This window comes from Carcharodon carcharias, chromosome 9 (assembly GCF_017639515.1).
Source record: "Carcharodon carcharias isolate sCarCar2 chromosome 9, sCarCar2.pri, whole genome shotgun sequence".
NCBI lineage: Eukaryota > Metazoa > Chordata > Chondrichthyes > Lamniformes > Lamnidae > Carcharodon > Carcharodon carcharias.
The window spans coordinates 106,083,212-106,098,630 of NC_054475.1; the positions used below are offsets into that span (position 1 = coordinate 106,083,212).

A 15,419-nucleotide genomic window follows, 5' to 3' on the forward strand; every position below is an offset into this window, starting at 1 on the left:
TTATCAAAAACAAAGTCATAGTTTCGAGTCACACAGACTCGAAACATTAATTGTATTCTTCTCCGCAGATGCTGTCAGGCCTGCTGAGTTTTTCCAGGTATTTTTATTTCTGTTTTTGTTTTGGATTTCCAGCATCTGCAGTTTTTTGCTTTTATCCCTATTTTTATATTCCATTCCCCTTGAAATAAACAATATTCCATTTGTCTTCATAATCACTTGCTGTACCTACATACTAATTTTTGTGATTCATGTACGAGGACACCCAGATCTCTCTGTACCTCAGAGCTCTGTAATGTCTCTCCATTTAAATAATTTGCTCTATTACCTAAGCAAACTTGTCCTTTAATATGCTAATATTTTGGTCAAGATTTCAGATGATCTCAAGAACTTTACACAGAAATTTAGTGTGGAACAACTCAACTAGATAATAGCAAGTACAGAAAGTGGAAAAAGAACAACCAATAAACAGGGGGAATGGCAAAATAAGATGTTGAAAATTTTAAATGCTGCTAATTTTCCGAATATTCAGATTTGAGATGATTAGCTGGGCCCAGAGGCTAACAAACAGCAACATTTTTAACTTCTTTCTTCTAAGGTGTGTGATTAATTGTGGCTTTTGATGAAAAGATTATTGGTAAATTTTAATAAAATTCTGAAGATTTCACCACAACTGTCAGTAGGCAGTATGATTTAACAGATCGTACTTTCCAGTTGCTAAGTCCAGAGGCAGAGAAACAGATTTTCAGGGACTGGAAAATATGATTTAAATTCACATTGTGGACCTGTGTCACTTAAATGGCACTTAACAGGTCTTTAGACCAGCCTAATGCAATCTTAATGAAAAAGGTCATTGTTTCATTAAAATATTATAGTGTATTAAAATGAATTGCAGCATGAGTTTTTCATACGTTTAGGGTAGGATTGGGCTGGGTCTCAGGTGAGAGATTGGTCACTCATAGAGCTTAAGAAAACACTGAGTTTTAAAAAAAATTGTAATGATTTCTTTTACATTGGCTTTTATTATTTTTGCATAGCAAAATGTTTTCAGCATTTTTAAAAAAAATTGAGAATTTGTGTTCTTCCAGGGGTGAAAACTAAAATAGATGAACATTGTCCTATTAACTGGGAACCAATTAAGATTAAAGGAGTTGAAAGGCTAAGAGAACCTGAAAAAAGGGACATAAAAAGTAAACGCTTTCAATGCAAACTTTCATGGAAGCTCAGGGAGGGGACAAAGCATCCAAGTAGAAGCTACAGATTACCTTGGTAACTGATGTGACAGGTGATGAAGTTGCTTATAAATCACCAGAAATATATTAGTTTATGGCACACAACAAGATGTAAGAGTGAAGGGGCCAGAACCAGGCTGCTCATTCACTTCATTGTCACCTTCACATCTGCAAGTCTTTGCAAACGAATCTGACAAAAACTTTTGGAAAGTGGCTACGTACACCCAGGATCAATATGGAGCAAGTTATAGAAAGGTGCCATTCACTGCTACCAACATGCACTATGATGGTACTACCAATTGCAGTCCTGGTCACCTGCTGCCTCTATTAGCACAGGGATCATCTGTAGTGGAAGTAAAAGTGCTGTCCACATGTAAATCAGGCAAGTAACTGATGAAGCAGTTTTCCTTTAATTCTACGGCACAAAGGAGGGGAGCAGAAGGATGGCAGTTTGCATGGAGGCTCAGGAATGGCAAGGGTGAGTTAGTGGTGAGGAGAGGTTGTGGAGTGGGGTCAGGGACATGGAGGAGTGAAATGGGAAGGGCCTGGCATTCTGGGTATGGTGAGGGTGGGGACAGTAAGTCAAGGTAAGAAAATGAGGGGCCTAAAGAAAAGTATCAGTACTGTCCAAATATGTGTCTATCGCAAGGTGTTGGCTGACAGAGTCCTTACATGGCTTTGAGTTCACTTTTAACATTTCAATTACCCCAGCTGGGAGTGTTCTTGGATAATGCCCTTTGCAATGCATAGAAGGGAGGGCCAACTAAGCTTGCAAGTTCAGCCATGTCCCACGGATTGATGAGTACAACACTGGACACTAACATGAACATTCAATAAAGAATGAACAAAAAACACAACCTTGTTTCTTCCACAATAAAGAAACTGTCCCTAATTCCCCTGTAACCATCAATGCGTGCCAAACATGAGGCACGCCAGTATATCTAGCTCTCTAACTTAAGCTAGTCTTACCAAATAATGGTGATGAATAAAGTGAAAGCAATGTAAAGTGAAATATTTAAATGTAAAACTTAATTTTGAAAAAACACCCATGCTGCCTTTGTGCTCTCAAGTTTCATGTTAATGGCAATGGAGTTGGGCAGGAAAGCTGTGGCCATGTTGCAGAGTCTCCCTGTTTGTCCAGGAGGCTCTTTAATAGACCTTCTGCAGATGCAGCATTATCAGCTGACAGCAGGTATCATGAATGACAAGCTCCCCCTACCGCTAAATCAAATGCAGTTTGCATGCATGCTGCTGGCACTTTGAATTTCAATTATAATTGGAGGGAAACAGCAAAAAGAGAGAAAGTAGAAGTGGCGCACAGTTCCAGTTATGACATCAAGATTAGTATGCCTTTGACAAAATCCCAGCCTGCATATCAATAAGTGACTCAGCACATGCAACTAGCTGTTACACTGCATTTGTGTGTGAAGTCTTATGAAGATGTTTGTGCATCAAGGGTGTCAGCTGTAAGCTACAGCTCAATCATATAGAGTATAAGTATGCATGGTAATGAATTGAAAATTCATAAAGCTTGTGAAAACTTGGTGTGGGCTAGCAGTAAACGGGAAACAGGTTAACATTCCTTGTGGATGGCGGATAGTGACAGCTCACTGGCAAATGTTAGGCAGTTTTACATGGGGAGGTTCCTTAAGGTGTGCTCCTTCTGCGTCTGCTCTTACATCCTGTGGGTCCTGCATACAACAATGATCTTGGTCATTACTTCTTGCCATACATGCATATTATCCTCCTAGTGCCTAAAAAGCAACCGTCCTTGCACCCATCTTTTATAGCAGTGCCTCCATGTTGTCAAACAGAAGCTTTGGTTACTATGCTGTTCCAACACTCATCCACAAACTGTTTCCTATTCAAGTTTATTTTATCAGCTACTTTGGACATTTCAATGTTTTTTTTGGAAATGCATGTTTGGTTACAGCTTCCGTAAAGGGTGTAACAATTTTATTTTATTTATCTATTTTTTATTCACTTACAGGATGTGGGTGTCGTTGGCTAGGCTAGCATTTATTGTCCATCCCTAATTGCCCTTCTTGAACCACTACAGTCCATGTGGCGTAGGTACACCCACAGGGCTGTTAGGGAGGGAGTTCCAGGATTTTGACCCAAAGACAGTGAAGGAACGGCAATATTGGAGATGGTCATTGCCTGGCACTTGTGTGGTGTGTATGTCACTTGCCACTTGTCAGCCCAAACCTGGATACTTCCAGGTCTTGCTGTATTTGGACATGGACTGCTTCAGTATCTGAGGAGTCGTGCATGGTGCTGAACGTTGTGCAATCATCAGCAAACAATCCCGCTTCTGACCTTATGATGGAAGGAAGGTCATTGATGAAGCCGCTAAAGATGGTTAGGTCCAGGGCACTACCCTGAGGAACTCCTGCAGTGATGTCCTGGTATTGAGATGATTGACCTCCAACAACCACAACCATCTTCCTTTGTGCTAGGTATGACTCCAAACAGCGGAGAGTTTTCCCCCGATTCCCATTGACTCCAGTTTTGCTAGGGCTCCTTGGTGCCACACTCCGTCAAATTCTGCCTTAATGTCAAGTGCAGTCACTCTCACCACACCTTATCGACAAAAAGGCAAGTATATTGTTCATCTCCAGAGCGCAAACTGGTGAAGAATAATTATGCAGCCAATCTTTAGTCAGTTTTATATTTATTTAAAGTGTCAAATATTACAAACCTAAATCTCCCAACTCAACCACACCAGTTTCAGAAAGTGTCTCTTTCCACAAGGATTTTGTTCCCCATTTACTGCTAGTCCGCACCAAACGATTATAATCTCTTTATACTTTTTTTGTTATAATCTCTTTACATGTACTCGTGAAACTCCAGTTAATGCCTATTACCTGCATACAATTAAACACAATTAATCTACAATTAACAAATATAAATGCTACTATCTAAAAGGGATTATTTTTCAGTGGTTATAAAACTAGCAAGGCAATTTACACAATGTACTTGAATTTATAAAGGCCCTGTACTTCTCACTTAATATGCATTATACTGTGTTTAGCACTGCCGGTCATTTTAATGAATAAAACCTTCTGTTATGGATTGTAGTCTAACATCACCTGTTAATTCTCCAGAATAATTTAACAAAATGGTCACTTTACGCAGAATAGCAGCAATGCTTCTTGATTTATAATAAATATAAATCACTCCCTGAGAGTAAGAGATTGTCACTCTTCATTTCTTCTTTCTTGGTTATTCTCCGGAACCAGCCAAACATAAGAAACCTGAATATCTTAGATATGAGTGACATCACTTCCTTACTGACCAATAGTTAACTCAATGTTTTGAAGGCTACTGATTCTGAACAATGTGTAGCCATAGGTTATTCTAATACATATTTTTTTTAAAAAAGCAAAACAGCCACCATATTAGGTACTGGAAATATGTTTATTATTTTGGCATTTCTCGTTCACATTGTAATGTAGAATGCATGGCACAAAAATAATGATCTAAGGATATGCATCGATAACAAGACAACATTGCACTTCTTTCTTTGCAATTGTCGTCATTGAAACAGTGAGTGCAAACTTTATGCAATCTGATCCCTCAGTATCTATCTTTCTGTTCTTAACCTTTATTTTGAAGGCAAACCATTTCAAAGATGAACATTTCTGGTAAAGGTCAGATGACTTTGCAGGGTAAAAGAACAGATATATAAATGTATATGTTTGTTTTTGCTCTTTTTACCCACAAACTTTGAAAAACACAGGTCCACTGCTTGATGATACACAAAAAATAACTAAAACCTCCTTATTACTGTGCTAGCCTCTGAAAAGTAAGGTTTAAAATTCAAATCTGGCATTCAATGCATAAAGGCTGTCTGAGATTCCCCAGAACCCTTGAAATCTGCATAATCTTACGATCTTTATAATCACATTTGTACCATGAATGCGTAAAGTCTCCAGAGAGCACTGCTTTTGACAACAGTAACATGCAACATTTTTTGAAATGCATTATGCAATTCCTGGTGACTTATTTATTCTCAAAAATCATTCAATTTGTTTCTTCTTACCTTCACATTTTAAAAAGAAATCTTAAGCATGATTTATGCTTTTAAGGAATGCATAATATAATTTGACATTTTCCAGCTGAGGTATAGCCTAGTTACAGCTACATGCTTCATTACATACAACTCCCTATGAGCGGATGAACAGACAAAAATAGCAAAGCTATTTAAATATAAAAAAAGATGAATTCATGCCAGATGTCCATTTTTCCCCTCATCTCAAGACTACTTTTACTGACCAGATGCCAGTTTATGAAGTTGATGGAGTTCCCAAACACATCATATAAAGTTATTAATATCAATTTTAGGTTATTCTGCTACTCTATGCAATATTTTGCTGCTTGTATTATATCTGTACCTTCACTAGAGTTGTACGAAAAGATTGCTTTTTCAACATTTAATATTACACATTTTAAGAATACTATTACTCATAGTTATAATTTTCAACTTATATCACACACAATAACAATATAGACTGGGTATGATAGATGTTTGATGAAAGTATAAATATTTTCAGATACATGAATATTAACTCATGAAATACAAGTAATGGGCAACTTACTATTACAAGTAAATTTAGCAAGTATTGAATGATTCATTGTTATTAATAACACTAAAAAAACATTAAATATTGCTAATTTTTATTGGGATAATAGAGTAATTAGACTCTTTTAATGCTCCTTATATCTAATGTGTCTTGTGACTCTTTGTAAAAGTAATAAGTATAAATATCTTAAAGATGTATCTGGAATTATGCATTATATTTTTTGTGCAGTCTCAATCTCCATCCCAATGCTGCTGAAATTTACAGTTATCATGATTTTTGTTTCAGTATGACTAGACAAGTCCAATGAGTCCAAACCGACCAACATTTATTGCATTGCAGACCCGATCATTCCATACAACAAATTATATATTAAAAGGTGTGTATTTGGTGTTTTCAGCAGTGCTGATCTGATGACCTGCAGTATAGAATCAAAGTGGCAATTTCCGTCCAATGGCAGACAGTAAATTAGAAGATTTACATTTCATGAATTTGCCAAGCACTACAAAACACAAATAGAAAAAATACAGTGACTCCTCTGAAATATGTGTAAATGAATGAATAGTCTCTGTTCACAATGCTGTCCATGACAAAGGAAATAGTGCCAGACTAACTGTTGAATAACTATAAATTTGTTTCCAGTTCTATGGCCACACATATAATATTGCACTGACATCACTTTCAGCACTCGCATCCAACTCATGGCAGCTATATTAAAAGAGTACAAAAGCAGGGTTTTGATGTACCAACTTGGCCTGTTTGAACAGCATACATTTCAGAGTATAGCAGCTGCTTGTGAAGCTGTTAACATTTAGCAAAATATACATAGCTTTAACAAATATTTCTCATCTAATGAAATATGGGCCCAGATTTGCACCTCAGGCTCATGAAACACAAGTTGGATCCTTTCCCAAATTCCAAAATGCAAGCCTGCCTCCAAACTCACTTTGCGTCATATTTTTGTGCTGAATTATAAAGAGCACCATGGCTCCTGACCCCTTGGCTAAATTTGGGGATGCTCGGGGGTGGGGAGCGCGGAGGGGTGGAATCCACCCAGGGAAAGAATGGCTGCCTCATAGTCTTTTAATGCCCAACTGGCCATTAATAGGCTGGAGGCAGGATTTCCACCCCCTCAGGGGCAGGAAGTCCTGCCTTAAAGGGGCATGGGCCTCTCCTGCCGCTGGTTAAATCTTAGTGGTTGGCAGGATGAGGCCCTTTAGCAGGCATTATTTGTCCAGTTAAGGGCCTCAATTGGCCCTGGTGGACAGGCCACCTGATGCCGCTCCTGCCGCTGGTATAATTGCAGTGGAAGCAGAGGTAGGTGGGTGATTGGCAGGCAGGCTGCTCACTGAACTTAATGGTTCCCTTACCTTCAAAGCCATCAGGGGGAGAGTGTGAAATCCAGCCATTTGGCTCTTGGAGGACAAGGCAGGTTCTAGGTGCAGGTTGAGAGTCATGATTCGGTTTAGTCTTAGGTTCGTACCAGGGGAGGTTGAGAGTGGAGAGGGTTTCTTCCTGTCCTCTGCCTAATAAAAAGGCAGTTAAAAGGGCCAATGTTAAAGATCTACCCTGAGACTGCTGGAGGAGATCTGTGACCCTTGCACTGAATGAAGAGCATGGCACCAGTGCGCAGGAGGTAATGTCAGAGGTAGAGTTGTCTGTGCACAGTTCATCCCAGAGGGGGAAGGGCAGTCTCAGGGATGTTCTTTGGCAGTGCCTCAGCAGTCTCTCTTTGGGACTGAATATTTGGACCTGCAGCGGAAGATAAGTGGTCATCTGGCTGAGTTCCCTGAGGCAATATGAGCTCATGCATTACGAAGAAGGGGTCCATCATGGCCATGACCTTAGCTGATTCTCAGGTTGGAGAGTGCATGATGAGCAGCCACGAGAGTGCCCAAACTTGAGGTGAGCCCCATTTGGCATCGTGTATGTGTGTATGTAAGAGGTGCAAGATCTCTTGCGTCGTGGCATTAGCTCCTTGGCAGTAGTGGGAGAGGAACTAGGGTCCCTTAACAGGTCCATCTCATGGTTGCAGGGGAAGGCAGCTGCGTCCCAACAGTCTACCCCATCCAGCCATCAGGACACCATAACAAGCCCTGAGCAATCAAATCAGGAGGGTGAGGGATCCTTGCACAGAGGGGGAATCTGATCATCCTCTGATTCCTCACCCCTCAGCCAGATGCACCTTCTGATAATCGGGTCTAAGTGAGGACAGTTGCCCCTGCAGAGATGTGGGTAGCGCAGGGAGGACACCAACACCCTGCACAACGAGGCGATCAGTCATGATCCTCACAGCAGATAGCCAGAGAAGTGGGAAGCTTTCCTCTACCTCCTCCAAGGCAACAAGAGGAGCACAATGTTGGAGTGTTCAAGAGTGGAGGACATCCTACCGATTAGAGCACTAATTAGGTTTGTGTTCAGGTAAGTGTTGTGTAGAGTAAGATAAGAAACAAGTACGTAGTGAAACAGAAAGCTGTATGTTAAAAAGCAAAACTATTTACAATATATTCATAAAATGTTGCACTTTATATGCGGTCAAATGTATTCATTTTCACACGTGCCACCTGAGCACAAGCATCTAGTTGGCTTTCATCAATCTGCGCATCTGGTAGCACACATGTTACCAACGCCCTTCCCTTGGTGTCTCCAATTCCCTCCTCTGCCTTCCAGGTCAGCTTTTGCACTCTTGGAAGCTTCCCATCATGTGAAGCACCGCCTCATCAGTAAATCTTGACCACAAAGCCATCATGCTTGGGCTCCCCATCCTGTCAGTGATGTCGCCTGCCTTGTCTCCGGGATCCTTCTTGTGGGCCTTCCTCCTCACTCTCCCCTTCCACCTGCTGCTTCTCATTCGAGGAGAGGCTCCATTCCTTGTCTTCCTTTGGCTCCAGTACCAAACCACTTTTCTTTTCTTGGCAAGTTATGAAGTATACAGTTTACTACAATAATTCTGGAAAACCAGTAAGGTGTTTATTGTACAACACCACCAGCCCCCTCCCCATCTCCAAGTGGTCAAGGCATCTAAGCTTCATCTCGAATAGCCCAGCCGTCTGTTCAATTAATGTCCTTGTGTGAAGATGGCTCCCGTTGTACATTTGCTTAGTGTATGGATGTGAGCAGCCACCTTTTCAGAGGATCTCTCTTATCCTCCTGTACCCAGCCATGCACCTGAGAGGGTTGGTTGGAACATTCATGGCAGCCTGGGTTCCCTAAAGATGAACGAATTGTGGTAACTATCACAGTAACAGGTGCACATACAGAAACCTCTTGTGGTGGTCATAGAGGAGTTGAACATTTAAAGAGTGGTACCCCTTTCAGCTAAAGCGTCGGTCCGCATTCTGGGTGGGAGTTCTTAGCATCACATGCATCCAGTTGACCATGCTCACACTGGGGGAAAACCAGCAACTGAGGCATAACTTGTCACCCTCCGTGTTTGAATTGGAGCACCCCAGACAAGATAAATTGGCCAACCCTAGTGAAAAGGGCAACAGTGACTTTTTGGATGCAACTGTGTGCTGCCGACTGTGATATTTTATATTGTCGACAATTTATTATGGAGATGTGATTGCCACAGTAATGCTGATTTAACAAGATAAAACTAGGAGGGGAGAATCCAGTGCCACTGGCACATCATGATGAACAGCTACTTTCATAATGCTTTTCCTGTTTGGGTCCCATGAACTCTGGTTCTTCAATTGGGGTTTTCTTTTCCTTGATGACTTTCTTCACCCACTCCTGGTACTGTTTAAGGAGCTCACTGCATGGATCTACACTCTATTCTCCCTTCAAAAACTTCTCAGTGAACCAGCAGTGAAGTACATGCTGGCTTCAGCTTGAAATGAGCTGCTGGCAAAAAGTTCAGGGCCGTGTTGACTTTCAATGCCACTGAGTGTGTATGCCTCTGACTGCAGGTCTTCTTTCAGGATGCAAAGCTCAGGGATCATCTCTTGGGGTAGAAGGAACCTCCTCCGGCATTGCCTCTTACTCATGTTCATGTAAGTAGGCTCTTTTGGGTGGTACTGCCTCGGACTTTGATGCATCCTTCTTGTGGGTTACTTGGTGCCTTGGTTCCTCCCACCTTTGGATCTGTGCACATGGTGAATGAGGCACTTCAGGCTGCTGCTGCTGCACCCATGACAAAAGGAAGAATTCTAAAGGGGGTACATGATTGTTGAAGGTTCCGAGGCTGTATTGATGATCTGTTGCTGGCAGATCTGCAGCTGTGCTGGGTGTGGCTTGTAGAGATTCCTCCATGCATTCACCCCTCCCTGGCAGAGAATCCCTTGGGTGGCAGACAAGTGTTAGCATTGTAAAAGTTGAAGAACACACTGCAACAAAGTTGCTCCATATCAATCCCACGCTTTTCCTGACCTGCCAGAAGTGGTCACGACTCGGTTGAGGAGATGTGTTTTTTTTAAGGTTCGCAAAACGCGCAACAGCGTATGAAAATAGCATGCATTAAGGAAAACAAATTTGCTGCACCTTTTATAATGGCATCTCTGACATCAGTGGACATGGGATGGGGTCTGAACCAAGTCCCGACCCACGAAAAGGCCACATAAAAGAAAGGGAGAGGGAATTTGGTTTTGCAAGCAAAATTTAAAGATTTCAGGGCTCCCGATCCCATTCTTGCCTTCATCAGGAGACACAAGTCCAACTCATGGATTCTATTAATATAGATTCTGCATGCTGCAAATAATTGCAATACCTATTGTGGCCACTGCAAATGAAGTTCAAATGAAGGGTCTCCAGTCAAAAAATTAAGCTGTTTTAGCTCTGGAGCCTAGAAAGGATAAATATGAAATTGTACCACTTCCCTCCCTCCACTAAAAAATAGTTTGAGACTTGTGATAAAGAAAAGCATAGAAAATATTTGGAGGCATCCAGTATCTAAGCCCTAATTAGTAAGGTGTAAGATTACTTATTTGTCCATTTTTTATATGTTGGCTTTGGGCCTATTACAGATGCTGATGGACCTGACATGCATTTCTAATTTCAGTTTTTATGACAGCTTCTTAGCATTCATAGCTGCTTTTTTGTTTTTTTTAACCTCCAACGCAAATACCAGCACTGCCCTCAAATCTACTTCAATTTTCAATTAATACCTGCAAATTTAGTTAATCCCCTTTCAGACACGGTGCAAAATATTTTTTTTATAACAGTTCCCTGAGCAGTTATACATCCGTCAAATATTTGAGGTGCTATCAGTCCTAAGATTGTCACATTAAATTACAGAGTGATGGGAAAAATATACAACTGCCAAAAGCCATTTTACATGGATATAAAGCACACAAAAGCACCCTTTTGTAAGCTCATTATTATCAATAAAATAGCAGTATTCAAAAAAGGTACAAATTTTGAACTTGCGATATAAATAAAATGCTTAGTGGGAAACTGTGGAATGCTATTCTTATCCCACTCATAAGCAAGGCTTTCACACTTCATTCACATTCATGGATTATGGATTAAAATGGTGTTCAAGTTTCTATTGAAAACTCTCTTTGTGCTAAGCAGTGGTTAACAGTTGATATGGCATGCTGAATCTGATGGTTTTCCACTGAACGACCCACTTAACTTTATTTTAAAAAATAGCAACTAAAAAAATAGCAATAGCATTGCAGAGAGAAGTATGTGCAATAACTGACATGTCTTGTAAGGTTTTTAATTGTGCTGCTCTCAATTTACCCAATTTTTATGACTGCTCAGTGGTTATGCAATCTCTAAAATTCAACATATGCCAACATGCCTCATATCCCAGCCAGCACAATGGCAAAGCAACCTGCTCTCAGGGCTTTGCAATTTTCTTTTTGAGTCAGTCACTAGTAAGTACACAAAAGTGACCTGCTGTGACTTATCAGCTGACATTTGCCCCTTTCCTATGAGAAAATAGCCAGCTTCTGTTTGGCATTTCCTCTGAAGGTTTGGCTGAGACAAAAGAGTTTGTTGTAAGTGGAAACTACAAGTGCTGTTAAGTGTGGTTTTGCTCTTCAGCCCTTTTCTCCCTTGCCCATTCCTCCAGTAAACTCTACAGTCTAGCATCTTCTCCTAGCATCCTGCTGAAGCTACCAATGATGACCCATAGAGACCATGATTCAAATTTGTGACTTCCTGATTGGGATTGCACTGATCAACTGCTTAAATTCTTTTGTTTAGGGTTAATTATCCATTTTTATTCCTATTGTACATTACTTTAACTCCACTAAAGAAGAGGAGAGCTTGGCAAATTATACCAAAACAAACAATTAGTTAGAGGGAAGCAAGCACAGCACAATCGCAACAGAATGCTATTTTGGTGCCCATACATACAGAATGTCCACACAAAATCCCATCTCAACTATAATTTTGGCCAAGACAATTACCAGAGAAATGATCAGATCTATTTACAGCAAGATTAAAAGCAGCATCGGCAGTAAGCTCAGCCAGGGGACAGTGTATATTGTGCGAAAACCTGAAAGCAAGTGTATTAAGGTCTGAGACTATGGGCTGGATTTAATGCAGGCCGTCATGGTGGGAAACATGACGGCCGAGCCTACTTAATCACACGACAGGCCATATGTCAGTCTCCTGGCAGTGGGGAAACCTCCTGCAGTCGAGTTGGAGGCGGGAATGGGCCTGAGGGGAAACTCACTCACATTGGGATGTCAATTAGCCTCAAAATTGAGCCAATTGACACCAATTATCCCTGAGCCCACCAGAATTTATTGGTGGCTCAAGGATTAAATACGAGTGGCAAGGCTTTCATTTGCCTGTCAGTTTTGCCTGCAACCCTCTGGGTGGTTGAGGGGGGTATCCCTCTTTCCTCTTTCAAATGTACTTAGTGCCTGATCAATGGACTTGACATCGCGTAGGGGTTGCCGCTGAAAGCCACCCTTCTGCCTTTGCTTCTGACCACCCCTGCCTCCTTCTTCCACAATCCCCTTCCTGCCCTCACTCAAGTCCAGGAGTCTAATGATGATCTCTGGTGAAGACCGTGGAGCACCACTGGCAGCAGCCACCTCTGCCAGTGGCACTGCCAGCAATGGAGAGCTGTCAGCTTCTGGCTGGCCAGCAGCTCTCGCTGGGTGGGATTTCCACCCCTAGGGTCCCAAATCACAGGAAATGCCTGAGCTGGCCAGTTAAGTGCCCAACAAGCGCTTCATTTGCTCAGGCCTTCCCCTGAGAAGCAACATGGAGTTCTACTGGTTCTCCAACTAGTGGACTGAATACAAGTCTGTTACATTAAATTCTGCCCCATGTTTCCAATATCCAGTGCATGTTTATATATAAGATTTCATTGAAAAAAATATTTAAAGCCAGCATTTAACTGACTGCTGAAATCATGGGAGTCTTATTCATTTTAAGTCAGTAACCATGGAGTAGTGACAATCCTGTATTAGTAACTGACTAAAATAAAAACAAAAAATTATATAAACACTGAGCAGGCCAGACAGCATCGGAGGTAGCTCTACAGATCCTGCCCAACTTGCCGAGTGTTTCCAGCATTTTATTTTTGTTTTAGTAATTGATTGGTTTGACAGTAACTACAGCAAGTACTAGTACTAAACCAGGCGCATGCACAACACAGTACCAGTTCCACGGTGCACATTAGTAGGAAGCTGCTCTATCTTGATTAACTTAATTTATTGACAAAAGCTTTTGCCTCCAAGGAATATTTGAATCGAAAGTTAAAAGGGGTGGCTGTTTAAGGCGGCCAGAAAAACATGCTTCACTACATTAGAACATTTGTCACTATAGCACCTACTTCACCAATCTGAAAATCAGAGTGACACTCCCAGTGTCTCTGGGAGTTACCTATCCACAACAATGTTTTTGGGACTGATGTAAAATGGTCAAAGCTGACCTGCAAAACGTTTATTGGAGAGTTTTTACAAAATGTAGGAGTTACTACCTTCATCAGATTATTAACATTATTAAACAAAAGCTTCAAGTTATCAGTCCCTTTGAGAAAACGAATGTCACTTGTACCATTAATATGGGAGAAGTTGACAAACGGTGGAGAGAGGTTGAGCAATAAACTCAGTTATGTGCATTTGAAATAATTATTTAGTTATTTGACCTATACATCTGAAATATCTACACCATTAGGTCAAACCGTGCAACTTTTACTGAAGATTTACACTGATCCAGCATCAAATATGCATTAGGATATTGTACATCCAAAACCAAGCATCTATTTCTTTACTATAAACTATTTCCTTGTACCTCTTCAATAATGGCCACTTTCACATTGAGTGCAAGACTTTTCATGTTGGGGTTGCATTTGTATGTACTAATGTTGGTTTTCCACTTGCATATACTCCATGCAGACAGCCTCAAACCAAATTATGTGCCCACATTCATCTGATATTCATTCTCACTTCCCAGTAATCAAATATAAACTTACTTTTGTGACGGAAATACCAGCCATACTGAAATTAAATATGCAGCACACACATATTAGGCATATACCAAAATAAGTTTTTGACATCATTCCATAAAAGAGAACAAAAAGTGACATATTCAGCATAAACTATAGAAATATTCTACAGAATTCTAAATTGTAACAAATTCCACATTTGCAAGTTATCTTGCGCTAAGGAGAATCTTGAATTCTATGACCCTGGAGCAAGCTTACAGGTGAGCTTTATAGCTTTGTGACATGCACTTCGGATGAAAGTTGGGCAGGATGGTCTGGTTGTCAACTGCTCTATTGTGACTCGAAGTTCATAAAACAATGTCCTGTTAATAAAGAGTAGAAATCCAGTTAGCTTCTGCAAATCACAACAGGTTACATTTTGCTGTGGAAGACAACGTATTCAGAGCATGGTAATAAATCAAAGGTCTGCCCATTTTATATTGAACGGTTCTCCTGTCTACTCACAAGTCTGTTCAACTGGCTAATGTAGAATGGCACTTGAGTAATGCTGATTAAATTAATGTAGGAAAATTAAAATATTTAATAAATCACCACACGGCATCCTCTAGGTATATTATTGACTAGTGCAAAGATTTATGATCTCACTCACACAGTCACACTACCAATGATCAGATGTTGTAACAGATTTCCATTTATGATAATAACTTACATTATACAGTTATTTATCATAAAACAGGGCCCCTGAGGTCATGCGTTGTACACGTATCGGTTGATGGGCAAAATCAAACATTGTATAATACATTTATCCACTTACCAAGATGTTCCATGCTACAAAGCCTGAAGCATTTGGCTGTACCTCAAACTTTAACTTGGCTTCTTTGCCCAATTATAACATAAAACAAGCTGGAATGTTGCATGCAACAAAAGTAAGTAGCTGACAGAGCTACTGATAGGGGAATGGGGAAGCTGTAGCATGGTAGTATTGTCACTGGACTAGTATTCAAGAGATCCAGCGTAATGCTCTAGGGACAAGTGTTCGAATCCCATCATGACAGATGGTGAAATTTGAATCCAATAAAAATCTGGAATTAAAAGTTTGATGGTGACTACAAAAACATTGCTTTTTTTTGGTGCAAAAACCCATCTGGTCCACTAATGTCCTTTAGGGAAGGAAATCTGTTGTCCTTACCTGGTCTGGCCTACTTGTGACTCCAGACCCACAGCAATATGGTTGACTCTTAAATGCCCTCT

The 15,419-nt window shown here is 40.7% G+C and overlaps 1 protein-coding gene across 14 annotated transcripts in view; it reads right to left on the minus strand.

Annotated features, from left to right (window-relative positions):
* Window positions 1-4,630: 4,630 nt before the first annotated feature.
* The window catches only part of LOC121281854 (transmembrane protein 33-like), a 192,746-nt gene continuing 181,957 nt past the window's right edge, over window positions 4,631-15,419 (minus strand). For 11 of the 14 annotated variants that reach the window (XM_041194923.1, XM_041194926.1, XM_041194931.1 and 8 more), the window contains 2 exons: window positions 14,427-14,530; window positions 4,631-10,094 (listed from right to left, as the gene is read on the minus strand). In XM_041194923.1, coding sequence (XP_041050857.1) covers window positions 9,964-10,094; window positions 14,427-14,530 — 235 coding nt within the window. In that variant the 3' untranslated portion in view covers window positions 4,631-9,963. Of the gene's footprint in view, window positions 14,531-15,419 lie in introns of all 14 variants that reach the window. The other 3 variants (XM_041194933.1, XM_041194932.1, XR_005943967.1) reach the window with 2 other exon arrangements.